The 15,762-nt window shown below is 47.3% G+C and overlaps 1 protein-coding gene across 1 annotated transcript in view; it reads right to left on the reverse strand.

Annotated features, from left to right (window-relative positions):
* Positions 1-3,584: 3,584 nt before the first annotated feature.
* Positions 3,585-15,762, reverse strand: part of Cpr (Cytochrome P450 reductase) — a 35,402-nt gene continuing 23,224 nt past the window's right edge. The window contains exons 8-14 of the mRNA XM_089573656.1: positions 15,564-15,677; positions 15,172-15,290; positions 14,159-14,340; positions 10,926-11,075; positions 9,925-10,189; positions 8,157-8,388; positions 3,585-6,788 (exon numbers count right to left, since the gene is read on the reverse strand). Of these exons, the coding sequence (XP_089429782.1) occupies positions 6,644-6,788; positions 8,157-8,388; positions 9,925-10,189; positions 10,926-11,075; positions 14,159-14,340; positions 15,172-15,290; positions 15,564-15,677 (1,207 nt within the window). The 3' untranslated portion in view covers positions 3,585-6,643. The remainder of the gene's footprint in view (positions 6,789-8,156; positions 8,389-9,924; positions 10,190-10,925; positions 11,076-14,158; positions 14,341-15,171; positions 15,291-15,563; positions 15,678-15,762) is intronic.

The following is a 15,762-nucleotide window of genomic DNA, read 5'->3' on the forward strand; positions in this document are numbered from 1 at the left end:
TGCGCGCGCGCCGGCAGCATCGGGACCAATAAGCGCACGCTCACCGGCGGTGGGCGGGCTCTCGGTATTCGGGTAACGGTAACGGTAAGACGGTACACGGTATGCTAAAGGTGTCTACTGCTTGGCGGCACTCGATTTTCTCAGCAGCTTTTCCTCCGTGACGTATGGATGGATGGATGGATAGGAGCGCCCCCTTTGAAACGGGGCGGTGGCAACCGCCACCATGCTCAGCCGTCTTTTTTTTTTCTTTTTTTTTCACGTAGTTTGGTGACGTCACGTTTTCACGTGACGTCACCAAACTACGTGACGTCACGTCACGTGGTTTGGTGGCTGCCCGGCTGCGCCCAAGGGCTGAACTGAGTGATTGCAATATGCTACGCATAAAAAGTCCCGTTTTATGCACGTACCCCTTTGCCGCGGCAGGGTGAGACATGCATGCCTGTTTTCTTCGGTTTCGCAGAAATTACAGGGTTCTGCACACAATGCTCACATTTCTCGCGTTCAGCTTGCTTGTTCCTTTCATATAACAGCATAAATTACACGAGAACAACGCAAAAAAACTGAGAACGAAAGGCCGAAAGTCGCGACTTTTTCCATTGAAATACACAGCAGACACCCGACTTCCGGGACAAGCGGTCCAACTTCCGGTGGCTTCACTCTCGCTCGTCTCGGAATGCGGCATCCAGCCACCTAGTGGAGATCAGTGATGTGGCCTCGTTCCCGAACGCTTTGCTAAACGATCATCTCCCACGAGCGTAGGATAGATATTGGTGACATTAGGTCATGGCACGGCCGCTTGATGCAAAGCGCAAAGCGAGGTTTTGCGCTTTGCATCAAGTGGCCGTGCTCATGGTCAGCGCATGAAACTCGTCAGCGCGGTCAGCGGCATCCTGTATTATTCGCTAACCAACAAACCAAAGTTGCTTTTTGATGTTTGACCATATCAAACAAGCCAGAGGCGTCAAAATTCTTCTGCTTTTATTTCGTCTGATGGCTATATATCATCTTGTTTAGGTAATAAAACACTAATAAAAGCTTTAACAGCCGTCTACGTTATGTCGCGAAGGAATTTTGTGAGTCGGTCACTGCAGATCTACATCTTAGCTGTCGCGCTGAGCGAGGGGGCATACTCTGCGCGCTATCGTCATCTTCATCATGATCTCCGTCAGATCGCAATGATATATTTATTCTAGGCACTATAGCAATGATCGCAACCCCCTATGGTCGATCGAGATGAGCTACGATTAAATGTGTCCTCGATAACTTTTGCTTCCGTGGCGTGTTCTTTCCTTTGGCTTTCGTCCTCGAAATTTTGCGCATTTTTTTTCCTTTCTTCCATCATGAACCAACTAAAGCCCGCGAGGGCGTTCCCATAAAGGACACGTCGCGCGCAACTGTGTAGCTATGCAATGTTAAGTTCTGAAAATAAAGTATCATTGGAAGTTCCAGAACATACAAAGAACACGTTTGCCCAAAAAACACATTTAATACAGACCTTTCCCAATGGACTCTGAACGTTCAGGGGAGTTTCAATGTCCATTGGGTTCAGGTGTGGTACTCGACGAATCGCCGATATTTCGGTGACGATTTGGAGTTAATAGCGATCAAGAAATTCCTCCGGCCCGCACCCACCACTCTTGCGACTTTTCCTTCTCCTTTTTCTGCAGCGTTGGAGGATGCAATACGGTGCCTCCACGTGGCGTACGGGCGCCATCATAGTGAGCCAGGCACAGCTAGCATGGTGCAGGCCAGAGATATCATGTGGCGATATAGCTGATTATAGAGGAGGAGGAAGAGGTGAAGGAAAGACGCAGGGAGGTTAACCGGAAGAAGAAACCAGTTTGCTACCCTACATTGGGGAGAGGGATGCGGGGATTAAAGGGGAACAAGCCAGAGTAATGGGAAAATCAGGACAATATGCTAAGTCAGTAAGCATGTGGTGATGGCACAGCCTATCCTGCAGGCCCGTCGCTCTCGAGAAGTGGAGCGGTGCCTGGGAGGCCTTCACTGCGGACGATCGTTGCGGGTGGATCTAGACGCTCCAACGCACAGCAGAGAGACTGCCTTTTGGTGCTCTATGCAGGGCAGATTACTGAAACATGCAGGATCTTGTCGTGCTGCTGGTTAGACGTCAACATGACAGATTTTCGCTTTATATTTTCTCGTTTTCAGCCACCTAATTCGATCGTCTTTAGGCTTGCATGGCCTGTTGTCGCTGTACCGCTACCAATATTGGCGCCAGTTCTCCGAGACGCATGATGAACTAATACATTCTCCTGCTGCCTTGCTTGAAATAAGTGCGCAAGGCTGGATCCCAGTAAATCTTCCCATGCAAAAGCCGAAAAACAAATTAAGGCATACCACAGCAGAAGGCTCCAGATTAGTTCGGACAACCTAGGGTACTTGACATGACCCAATATTGCACTGCACCAATTTTTTTGCAACTTACCTCCACCAGAATGCAGTCCTTGCAACCAAAGTAAAACCACTATACCTTGTGCTCAGTACAAGCTGGGCTAGTTAGTTCATCATCTATACGTAGGAGTTGGACTTCTCAGTTTAAACTGAAATGAGCCGATAAAAGTATGGTGGATTTTATTTTTGCAATGCAGTTTTAACTGAAGGAGGCCAGTATTCTAGACATGCATGCCCCACTGACATCTATGAAGTATTTGAGTACGTGTTACACTCAGTTAAAGGAGAAAAGCAACAAAGTGCGGGAGCCAGAGGCGTGGTGAGATGGTGCAACATTTGATTAAGTAGAGCAGTTATGCGTTTTTAAGTAATGATTATGGCTTCAGCCAGTGTAGTGCTGTTCACAGTTACTTGGTCAAGCAGGTGTCTCAAATGCACGCAAAGACACCTGAAATGACGCACAAGTGTCACTAAAAAAGCGCATGTTTTGGCTACTGCGACGGTTAAGCAGCAGTTCCATCACAGTCGTCAGCACGCAGACCATGTGATGCCCCGCAATCTCGCGCAAGCCAGCACAACCACCCAGATAACACAGCAATACACCCTTCAGAAATTAATATCCACTTGAATTTTGAAGGTTCCGTCATTTACCTTCCAGTAACTTACCCTTTGAAAATATTACCCCCCCCCCCCCCCCCCCACCAAAGTGTTCTGAAATAAACACTGAAACCAGTTCGGCAAATTTAAAAAATATAAAACCACAAAGGCCAACTCCTACCTAAGTGGAACAGGGAAGAGAACAGCACAAATGGAGGAAGAGAGACGACAGCAGCCAAGTTATTGTTAGCCTCATTTCTCACACAGTTTTATTAACCTTTGCAATCTTGGCTTTAACTACTATCTGCGTCCTGATAGTCAACACCTTTTCTCTCTTCTCTACCCATTTCAGAGCCTAATTTGCTCTTCCAAAGATGGTCATCGTTAGTGCACATTACAGCAAACCATTCTGGCTATGCATTACAACCAAATGAACCCACTTACTTTCACTCCAGAAGCAAATTTTCAAGTCATTTTAACATTGGACAAAGCATAGTAGAACCGAGTCTTGCCCAAGAAATGACAACAGTCGCACACAATGGTTTGGTAAAGGAATGTTAGAAGAAAGAGTATTGCAAATGGAAGCATGGGCTTTATTTAAACAATGTACCAGACCAAATTTAAAATATATTTCTCCCTAAAAACATTTTGTACATGATAGCAAATATAAAATTCAAAAAAAATTTAATATTGCAATGTCAGCATGAAAGACCAAAAACACAACAGGTAGGTTTCTTAAAGCCATTCAGGTCTTCAAAGAAAAAAAAAAACAAAAATACATCTCTCTAAAAAATGCCTCACTTCTAGGAGCCAAAAAAACATTTGGCAACAACAATTACACACACCAGTAGACACACGCAGTGAACCACAAACTCTACCATGGTACACCACGCAGGACAGTTAAACCAGAGGCACATTTCAGGTCATGGCCGCCGGCAGCAAGTAAAACTGTATGTGCAAAGTATCTAAGGCACTTGAAATGGAAGCGCCTGGCTGCCCTGGAAGCATGCAGCCTCAGTCACTGTTACTAAAAACGGAGTCAGCGTCCACTTAAAAATGTGGATAGCACAAAATGGAGGATGGTGCCACGCACCTTGGACCAAAAGGTTATGCCCCACACTTTCTTCGGTCTAAGTATGAAACTCCAGCTGATTAGTCTTGCAGTTCAGGGTAAAAGAGCGACTGTACAATATTACAGTGGCCGGCACACTAACGAAGAATTTTCAGTACACAATGCAGCATTCTTGGGAAGGAGGAGTAACAACCGAACCTGCTTGAAAATATCTCGCCGTATGGCTTGGCTTGGCTTGCATTGACACAAGGGGACACCGCAGGCTTCACATGCTGCAAGTTGTTGCATTGCTCTCCACACAAGGGCAGAGCGCGCTTTTCATCAAAGCTACAAAACACGGAACGCACAAAAGCTGCACCAGAAATGCCGATGTGCATAAAGCAGCCTGCGCTTCTAGTCCCTACACATTTCCCGAGAGCTGCACAGCAGTGGAATAAATATCAAATTGCGACAAAGAAATGTGTGCGCTTGCGAAGCAAGTCATGTGCACCGCCGCCCCTTCTTCGTCTCGGATACGACAGTCAAGGTGAAGATGTCGATGCTGTTCCTTTCATTACGCGGCATGTTCAAGAGGTTGCAAAACTCCACAAAGCTGGTCAGGTAGATGTACATTTATAATGAGCAGCAAAAAAAAAAAAAGAGGGACTTTGTTAATAGGTTCGTTAACAAATAAACAAACACACCGGGACAACAACAGATGCACATCTCGGAGAGCACTGCAGTTTCACGTCACAACCACTCGAGGTCGCTGTCTCAACACCATGAGAACAAAGGAGCTTCACCAAAGGCGAAATCACATAAAAAGACAGGCTGCCCCACAACCAGAGTTATTTGCCAAAGATTTGCACCTTATGAATCGCAGAGCGCTAGTTCAGAGAAACCACAGGTTTAAAAAGCAGAAAAAATACTTCCAAACAATGATGTGATGACTTAGACATTTGTTATGACAACCATACAATATTTAAGCCCTTCACACTTAAGTTACAAGCGTCTTGCTTACCCTAGTTTGCCACATTCATTAGCGGGCTGCAAATGTTTTAAAAGACTTCGATCTGAGAATGAATGCGATTCCTCTGATATTTAGAAACAAGGAACATTTAGTCCGCTGTTGACATCCGAAAGCACTTTCTCATTAAATTGCATTTCCAACTTTCAATACTCGAACATTATTAATATTTACCACTCTTACAAGAGCTAAGGCACTGCACAGAACTGGCATACATACTACGAATTCCAAACAATGCATCCATCAGGCTCCTTGCACTACTGGGCTATATTCGCAAACAAAACTGAGACAATAAAAAAAGCATGTGAAGCAGTCCCATCCCAAAGCAGGCTAATAAACTAAACGAGAGCTACTGACTCTAACTATAACTTTGTTCAACTTGCAGATATACCTACACGTAAGCCTGACACAGTCTGCAACACAGAAAAAAAATTTAATCTGTCAAGCATGTACCTAAACAGGTAAGTAAAAAACCCGTGATAAAAGCAAGTAATTTAAACATTACTGAGCAGCGGTTCTGAGCACAACAAGAACGCTGAAGAACTGCCTTTAAAAGCTTAAAAATGCCTGCAATGACAAATAAAAAAATGAAACCTTTGCCGTTCTTATGCTTGGCATATAGCAACAGACAGGCCCAGAGTAAATTCCTGAATTTATAAGCAAAGCCGCAGTTCACATGCTGAACATTATCGACAGGTTTTGTCAATGAGGTAAAAAAAACCAGCGCACTTAGTGACAAGCGAAATGCACCTCACTCCTTTGTTCCAATGCTCTCGTGGTGAAATTGCTGAAACTAGCTACATTACCCTAGACTTGAACAATACTAAAATGACAAAAGAGCATTAGCAGTGTAAACGCAACTTTGTTACTTTGTTCGAATGTCAAGACAGAAGGGCACCCACACACAAACTTTACAAGCAAGCAATAATGGAATGCTGTGCATGTCTAGGCCATATTTTTGGGCAGGCCAGTACATTTTGTCACTGACACTTGAGAAAGTTTTCGATACCAGCAAACCACAGGTAACGAAACATTTTTGACAGAAAGAAGACCGCAAAGAGAGAGAGACAGAGAGATCCCAACAATGCATGGAAGCCTCAAACGAGACACAAAGAAAGCGACTGGCCAGGACGAAGAGCAAAGCAGAAGCACAAACACCGCCAAGCCAAGAAGAGACAATGGGACACGACCAGCGTGGGACCGGGAATGTGCGCGTGAAACTGGGGTGGGCTCGCGGGTGTGCCACTGATGCTGCTGCTGCTGCCAGAGCCGTGTGGTCGGAGGACAGTGCCGGTGGCCTCGTCTTGCGAACTGACTACCAATGCCACTGAGAGCCACTGAGTAGTGGGCAGGGGAGGGGGGGGGAGAGACTGCAGCCCCCGGTCACTGCACCGCAATCACCGTTGTCGTCGTCATCACCACCACAGCGTCCCAGGATGTGTACACAGTCTCCAGGTGGCGAGGAACGGGCCTCGAGGTGAGCAGGGTGTGGCGGCAGTGGGCACGCCCTGCTCCGCCTGGTAATGACTTGCTAGGGTCACCGCCACGCGGCATCAACTCCAGACGTCCGCCGAGTAGCGCCGCTGCGACTCCATGCGCTTGAGGTAGGCCACGGCCTCGTCTTTCGTCATGTTCCCGTTCTCCTGGAAAATCTCCAGCAGGATCTCGTGCACGTCCCGCGCCATGTTGCGTGCATCTCTGCGGCGGTGGGAGAAGGGAGGCAATTAGAATTCAGCTCAAAAAGAGATAACAATTAAGCTCTTAAAGGTGCACTGAAGAGGATTCTGAACTTGTCTTTTTGCCGCGGGAACTCGATCTACACGTTCCGAGCATTCTTAGAAACTGCAACTTATTGCCCTGTATGGCCGATTTCCCTAATTAAATCGAATTAATGTCCGGCTCCCGCCCTTTTTTTTAAATTCTGCCTCGTACGATGGGCGGAGTCGACCAACGCTTAGAGTGCCTTTCAGCCAGCTCCGTGGAGGCTTTGCTTTCGCTTTATTTTGTTTTTTAGGTTTCCATGAATAAATAGTTTCATTCGCAGATAATATAGCCGCAAAATAAGTCCGCAGAAATAAAAATATGCGCGGACTATTTGCTACTACGGACTACTACGTATAACTCCGCCGATGGCAGAGCGGCAAGCCGCCATGGGACTGGTTGAAAGGCACTCCACGCGTTGGTCGACTCCGCCCACCGTACGAAGCAGAATTACAAAAAAAGGGCGGGAGCCGGACGTTAATTCGATTTAGTTAGGGAAATTGGCCACACAGGGCAATAAGTCGCAGTTTCTAAGAATGCTAGGAACGTGTAGATCGGGTTCCCGCGGCAAAAAGACAAGTTCAGATTCCTCTTCAGTGCACCTTTAAGGGGGGAGCCTAGTCTTGAAAAGAAAATTTTATTAATCTAGTCTTAGTTCCGAAATTTTCAGGGCACATGTATTTTTGTGCGCTGATTCTAGAAATGCCATCTCATTTCATGTCAAACAATTCCTTGAGCACTTATGCAATTTTTATACAAGTATTTTGCAAAGAGTATTGAAGAAAATTCACTGCGGGAAACTCGCTGAAATGTATGCCATTTGGTTCTCTTGATACCAAGGAATGCGATAAGGGTAAAATTATCATCCTGGCTATCATAGAACTTGAGTCATAGGGTACTGAAGCTGCCACTTCAGAAACCCGAATACACACTTTCCTTCTCATTTCTGAAGCGACAACTTCAAAACCTTATAACAAGTTCTATGATAGGCAGGAGGACAGTTTTACCCTTACTGCATTCCTTGGCGTCAAGAGAGCCCAATGGCATACATTTCAGCAGGTTTCCCGCAAGAAATTTTTTTCAAAGCTCTTCACAAAGTGCTCAAGGAATTGTTTTACATGAAATTAAATGACATATTTAGAACTGGTACACAAAAATACATATCCCCTGAAGATTTCTTAACTCTGAATTCAGTAGTAAAATTCTTTTTTTAAGACCAGGCTCCCCCCTTAACCGAAATCGCTTCATGTGTTGACATGCTGCCGCAACAAAGCTTCGCTGCAAACCTGGCACACATTTGCTCACCCGCAAATGTAGAAGTGGCCATCCTTTCGGCCAATGAGGTCCCAGACCTCATCCTTGTTCTGCCGCAGCAGGTGTGTCACGTACACCTTGTGTGGCTGGTCACGCGAGAAGGCCAGGTAGAGCTTGGTCAGCGTCCCGTTGGCCAGGTACTCCTCCAGCTCCTCCTGGTACAGGTAGTCTTCCTCCTTCTTGCGGCAGCCAAAGTACAGCACTGCCTCACCCACGGGCTTGCCTGCATCGCATGGACAGACAGCACTTACTGAGGCCTCTCCATGAAAACGCATGCCGCCCATCACAACTGGCAAGGAAAAAAAAGAAAAACAGTTAGGCATAGCAGCCCACACAATGACAGGCAACTGTAACAAGCTGCATGTAAGCGCACCCCATTACGTAGGTGCTGTGGTTACTTACGCTGGTGCTTCCTGGGAAGAAGAAAAAAAAGTGCAAAAAAGTTTTTACAAAAAGACAGACTCAAATTATAAACTACACTTACAATGAGTGTGTGCAGCTTCTAATCATAGGTGAGCCATAAAAAAGCAATAAGTATAACCCGCACCATTTACAGCTTCGAAGTGCTTTCAAACGAAAACCCAGTTCCTTATGGGCAACGCATGCAAATGCACGAGATCAACAGAAGTTGAACAAAGGCAAGAGGTACGGTTTTATTGCTACAGCATCCTGTCAACAGAGTATCGAATCTGTGAAGTAATGTAAAAACTCCAAGCACCGCAGTTTCCGACAGCAATTCAGCCTTTATCCCTTCGCAAATCTCATTTGCAATGCCATTCGCTCATGTAACCTTCATGATTTAACCACAAGACAAAAAGAACAGCTACCACATTTACTCATGCACAGGTTGACCTTTTTTTTCTAAAAAAATCGTGCTCTCCAAACCTGGGGGCCTGGCTACTGTGGGGACGCACTTTACTCGTCCCCTGTGGTTCGCTTCTCTGTAGTGCACCCTCAACTCGTCCCATTTAGTAGGCTTCCCCGCGATGCACCCTCCTTAGCGTGGTTAGTTACTTTAACCAACAAGGGAGGGCGCGGGTGTCACAGCACCACGGATGACGCGATTGCTGCGCGCGCGGGGAGAGGGCCCTCTTCGGCTGGGGACCTGGGAAGCGCACTGACGTTCGGCGTGAGGCTCCGCTCTTAACCAGCTGGCACCAAGCCTCGTGGGGAGGAATGTTCCGCCACATCTCATCCTGTCCGGCCTCGGAGTTTCCCTCTGCCCTACTGTGGGCGAACATTCGCTCGTAACCGTGCTGGTGAGTTGGAGATCCTCGATTCCTTAGCGTATTTTGTTGCTAGCTGGCGTTATTGTTGTTGCAGCAATAAATGCCTGTTTGTGTCAGCCAGTGTGTCGTTCCTTTGTTCCCCCAGAGCAAGGCCCGCCGTGGTCGGCGTGCGTTAGGTAGCGTACGCAATCATGTGGTTGAGTCCGGCGGTGTTGAACGGGTCAGCCGCGCTCAAGCGGGGAGAACGTATTTATCTCTATCCAATTAAAACCCCACACTACAAATGATGAAAAGTACAGAAAAAAAAAACAACGCTGATGTAGAAGACTTTCTGGCCACCTTTGAGCCTGCACAAACTATGGCAGTCACTACCGCTGTTATTACGCAAAGGTTTCATGCAGTAATACAGTTCCATACCAACTCTGTCTCACGACAGGGGAAGACAGAAAAAAGATACAAATCACAATTGAAGTATTTCAATGCATAACATTAATGAGGAAGGAGGGCAAAAAACTAGAGGTAGCACTCACCTTCTCGGCGAAGGAAATCCCTCTCCTGGATGAAGCCCCGGAATGGTGCCAGGCCCGTGCCAGGCCCCACCATGATGATGGGGACCTGCGGCCGCGAAGGCAGCTTGAACTGCGATCGCCGCACGTACACAGGCAGCGTGGGCTGGGTGCCGTTGTCGGGCCGCTTGAGCGCTAGCCAGCCTGTTGCCACACCGTGGTTGATGCGCTTGGTCGGCGTCTCATACTCCACCTTCACTGCCGTCATGTGGATGCTGTCGGGGTACACCTGTGCAACAACGCAGTAGCAATGTTTCTCTCTGGGCAGCAGCTCCAACCAACAAAACGTCAGAACAACGAAGGCCCAGCTTTTGACACCTCCAGTTGCATGGAGGGGCCGGCCGAAAAAACAACTGCGAACAAGAGGTACAGCACGCAAACGACATTTATTGCCAGGAACCCGCTCAGGCTGATCCCGGGCTGGCGTTTGGGCGAGGAGACATATGCAACGCCAGCCCGGGATCAGCCGCCGAAGTCCCGCCCGGCTTGAAGAGTTGACGACTGCTCTGCAGCGAGTATAACTTTCCGCTTGAAGGCGGCACTATAATGGCGCCGCCTGTTTGGTGCCATGGTGTTGGTGATAAAAACCACGCACGAAAACTTCACTGCTGCGAATGTGCTCCCGCCACCGCACGAGAACGGAACAAGGCCAAAATGGCAGCCAGTGCTCATGTGTGCTTTGATCAGTATCGGCTACGGATAGCAACGTCTGCAGTGCTGTCTTTCGTTGGCGTTTTGTGGGGGCGCCACCTGCGTGCTACATTTATTCGTATTTTACGAATACGAAACCTCGAAACGAAATCCTCGAATCTAAGCCGACATAAGAGTTCTACATCTCATTTTTTTGAAAAAACTATCGGCCTAGATTCGAATAAATACGGTACAAAGCGAGCACACGGATCAGTGCATCAGGTGTGCAACTGCAATTCGAGCGCATCAAATTGACAGCCCAAGACAGGACCTACCTTTGGTGATGACGAGATGGAGTAGTATCGTGCCTGCAGTCTGGGCATGAGCTCCAGCAGGTGGTCCAGCGGAGGGCGCGTTGACGGCAGGTCCTCCAGGATGTGCACAACGCTGCGGCAGTCATTGAGCACCCACTGCTTGTACAGGCTCTGCAAAAGGACAATGAACCCCATTATATATAACATATATATTATATATAACATTGTCACATAGTGGTGACTGCAGTCCGGCGAACAGAAAAACGAGGATGTCTTCGAAAAGCAACTCTTTATTCGGGCTGACTTGCGCCCGCAAAGAACTGAATCACTCAGCGGCAGCGTAGCAACAAGTGTGCTCGGCGGTCGTCGAACAGAATGCCGGCCGCTGTCAGCCGTGCTCTTTTTTAAAGCTGATAGCGAACATTCGAGATAAAGCTTGGGAAGTTACTAGAACATTCTGGCACAAAGTAGAATCGGCTCCGATCAATCGAGATAAATCTATGCGCATCTTGCGTCACAAACGAAGCGATAAAGCAGCGTGCCGGCAGCCTTGAAGCATTAACAAATAAACACAACAAACAAACGCTACAAAGATTCGCGGCAATATACATTATATATAACAGTTTGCACAGCATTAATAAGATAGATTGGAAAGAAAAAAAACTGTTTTTAAAGCAAGGCGTACTGCTCTCAGATAATGATCTTCAGCTCCACATATGACTCCCCAGATGTGTATATGTATACAGTTGAATCCCGGTACAACGAACGCCGCTTCAACGAAATTTTCGCCACAACGAAGTAATTTGCATTCCCCGTGAAACCCCCATAGGACTTAATGTATTAAAATTTCCTCAAAAACGAAGTACTTTGCGAGCACGTGTTCGCTTCTACGAATTTTTTTTGCGAATTTTCGCGGGTGAGTGGCCCCTCCGTCTTGTCTTTCTTCAGAAGTTGAGTGCTGAAGAGCGACTTTCCCGCTCCTGCCGTTAATTTTTTTGCATCGCAGACTGTTGGGGGGGGGGGGGTACACGCACTCAATCGCACATCCTCCTCGCGCACACCCTCGTGTGCTTTTTTTTTTTTTTCTCCAGATGCCCACGTGATTTTTGAAGTGACGTCACGCCCCGCTCATTGGCTCTTTGCTGGGCTTCTTCGATTGATGTAGCTCGCTGTCATGGTGCTCGCAGTTTCCTGTCAAGCACGAAAGCGCGTCATGATCACTTGCTAGCGGTGTTGGCTGGTAAGCATTCGCGGCCTCCAAGCGAAGAGGGGCTCCTCGAAAGCGCGTGTAAAATGCGCCAGCGCACGCCATCTGCTAGCGTCTTCGGCCGCGTCCTCCGTGGCCGCGTCGTCTGCTAGGCACCGAGCGCGTTTCAGGCAGTCTGTGTGGACCGGTGGCCGGAGCCATCGGTGGGCGGAGCTTCATGTCCTGTCGGAGAAAAAAAAAGGAAAACGCGAGAGAGCAGGAAGAAGCCCACTCCGCTTCACCATTTCTTCCTTTGTGTGTGCACCGTTTAGCGTGGTCTCGTCGCGTCTCTGCTCTGCTGAATTCCTAGGATGTCGCCGCCAGCGAAGAAGCGGAAATTTCTTTCGCTAAAAGAAAAAGCGCGTATTATCGCCGAAGCAGAAAGCGGGAAGAAGAAGTCGATTATTGCCGCAGATTTTGGCATCGCGCCGAGTTCGTTATCAACGATACTGAAGAGCAAAGAAAACATCGGCAAGGCACTTGCGTCGGGCACTTCAGCTCAACACAAGAAGGTGACGCAGCCAACTGCGATATTAGCCTAGGGCGGCTTACAGCCGGCGTTTTGTCATCGCAGGGGTCTGTTGAAACCCGAGTAGCAGTATCAAGACGTTTCTTTGGAGCGCGCGTGAGCACTGACTTATGCAACGCCAGGCCGGCGGCAGCAAGCCCGCGAGAGCCCCGTGGTAGCACGCAGCGGTGCAGATGCGATGAGGCCCGACGGCTCTCGAAACGATGTGGGGGAGGAGGCAAGTAGAGGAGGTGGTGAAAGAAGGAACGGAGAAGAGGAGGAGGAGAGGCGGCGTTGGGCGAGAAGAGAAGAGGAGGAGGAGAGGCGGCTTTGGGCGAGAAGAGAAGAGGAGGAGGAGAGGCGGCGTTGCGCGAGAAGAGAAGAGGAGGAGGAGAGGCGGCGTTGGGCGAGGAGACATATGCAACGCCAGCCCGGGATCAGCCGACTCGTCTGTAATTTCTCGACAACGAAATTCCGCGACAGCGAAATTTTTCGTACGCCCCACCGATTTCGTTGTGGCGGGATTCAACTGTATATGTGTGTGTTACAGAGAGACTCCGCCAGGCATAAGTGCCACCTTTTATTTGTGGTTCAAAAGGCACTTGGAAGTTTTTGTCATGCTGGAGATGACCTTTGAATCGAGACTGCTAAACTGAGCACAAAGTGCCTGCACATTCCACAAATTTGCAGCGCTAAGTTTAGCCAGAAATGCTTAAAACCTAAATTAGCAGTTCTACCCTGCTTGACAAACTAAGTGGGCACTTCTGAGTTAATGATGTTGACGGTTTCTTTACTAAATCACCAACTTCACGGACATAACAGCCACTTACTTAATTAGAAAGACAGACATATGTAGTATACCAAGTCCAAAAGAACAAGGACAAGCACTATGGCAGGATACAACATAAAGAAAGCAGCAGAAGGCAACAACAGCCTACGGCCTTTAAACAGCACTGTATTACTCTTCTGAACAATCACAGCACCAAACGAAGTACACATTTGTTGTTTCGCTCCATTAAATAAGTCAGAGGCATCAAATATCTTTCCCTATAATTCTGCCTTGTGACAAGCTTTTTGATTAGGTAAGAAGAAAAGTTTTAACAATGGACTATATATACCCATGTCCCGCAGGAACTGTGTGTGGCAGTCATGAATGTGGGTGAAGCTTCACAGCAGACTAAGGCAGTATCAATTTACAGCGTGGCCAAACCAAAACAGCAATTTTTGGTCACTGCCATTACAAATACCATGACATTTCAGCAGCCCAATCAACAGAAAGACCTAAAATTTCGTTGTGCACTTTACCAATTCCTTGTGATGAGGGAACAGTGCAGTGCCTGGTTAAAACCCATGTCTGAGACACAGACAGATGGATCTGACACTTGGGCACTGCCATGTGCAACCAAATTTCCCTACCAAGTTTTACATGTAATTAAACAAGCATGCAAAATGCAGAACAGGGCGGCATAAACGGTTCGCAGTGCCCCTATGCAAGCTTACCTTCCCTTCGTCAGAGGAAGAGCTCATGAGCTTCAGCTTCTTCTTGTCCTCCTCATCGCTGGCATACTCGGAGATTTCCTTCAAGACGTGCGTTCTAGGTGGAGTGGTGATGTCCACATAGTAGAGCAGAGCTGTTCTGTAGCTACATGGGCATGGGAACGGGTGCTTCTTGGAGCTGTCCTCTGTAGCGGAGAACACACACGTTTAGCAATATATTTTTTTTTTTATTCGAGAAGTCTGCCATGAGGCATAAGTTGAGGCATATGAGACCAGATGATCCGAATAGTGTTCCCTCCCGCCAGAAATCACTACTCTTACTGAGCAGTGGATGGTGAATAGCCAATAAATATGGCTGTATACGTGACGAATGAAAAATAAGCATCTGGAATATATAAAGATAAAACTGAAGTTGGCCAACGTTGAATTAACATGTTCTGTTGACATAAAGGCTACTTTCACTGAAAACGAAGCTTTTATAAACTCTGTAAAAGAACAAAAACAATAAATAAAATGCAGGTGCAAATGCACACATTCCCGAGTAAGCAGATATCCTGCAGACTGCATTTCATGTACTGCTGATCTCCAAGGCCAGATGCCACCAACATTCACTTCCATTCAGTGATTGCAGAGCCTTAATATACTGGACAACGTCGTCAACAACAACAGTCCGAGTTGAGAGGCAGGGTAGCTTCAAATTTCTCAGCAATACGCCGTTAGAGGCCCTACGAACATGAGCAGAGCTATAAAAATCCAGACAATTAAATTTTAAAATTGGCATCCATGTCCCTGCAAGCATGCTCTTGAGTCAATGATCCAGTGTAAAATTCATAGCACTGGTGCAGCAAATGTCACCAGAATTAAATTAGCTAAATGAGAAGCCCTGGCAGGAGTGAAAAACATAAAACTGCATATGTCAGAGCCCTTCGCAAAGAGAGACAGCTTTCCAAATGCTAACAAGTAAGGTTGCCTGCAACAACGGACGGCAGCAAAGATTATGCTAGCGGTTTGCATACCATCAAGGTTTTTGAGGGTGATGATGGTGTCCAAGTCCACCTTCAGCATCTTCCCCAGGTTCTCCACGATGGCCATGTCGTTCATTGGGTAAACCGCCACGTGGTCACCGGCATCATACCTTTGAGAAAAAGCACACAGCACAGGCTTGAAAAAAACCGCGCCAAAACTTGGGCCTGCTTGCTGGTAGAGTTCCAACTTGCAATTGTGCTTCGTAGGCTTATTCATGACACACACACACCTTTTGTTTGCCTCACTTAATGCCAACTCTTAAAAATTAATCAGGCTGTACATTTCAGTCAAGTGCATGAATGCAGGCAAAAGATGCCCGGTGAACATGACGATGAAAGCATACAGTCTGAACTGAAGCCTAACGGTGGAAGAAAAGACTTACCTCATCTTCGAGCCAGCAATGCTTATCTCGATGTGCATGCACGAACGAGAGCCCTTGTACAGTTCCTTGTGGACTCTGACAGGTGCCAGGAATGGGTTCTTTGCATCAAAAGGCCTGCACAAAACCAGCAAGGAGAAAAGCAGGTTAATGATCGATGAGCTGAACACTGGGCGATCAACGTTAAGTCTTAATTATACAC

Source organism: Amblyomma mixtum, chromosome 2, assembly GCF_055824585.1.
Source record: "Amblyomma mixtum isolate Tamu chromosome 2, ASM5582458v1, whole genome shotgun sequence".
In the NCBI taxonomy this organism is placed as follows: domain Eukaryota; kingdom Metazoa; phylum Arthropoda; class Arachnida; order Ixodida; family Ixodidae; genus Amblyomma; species Amblyomma mixtum.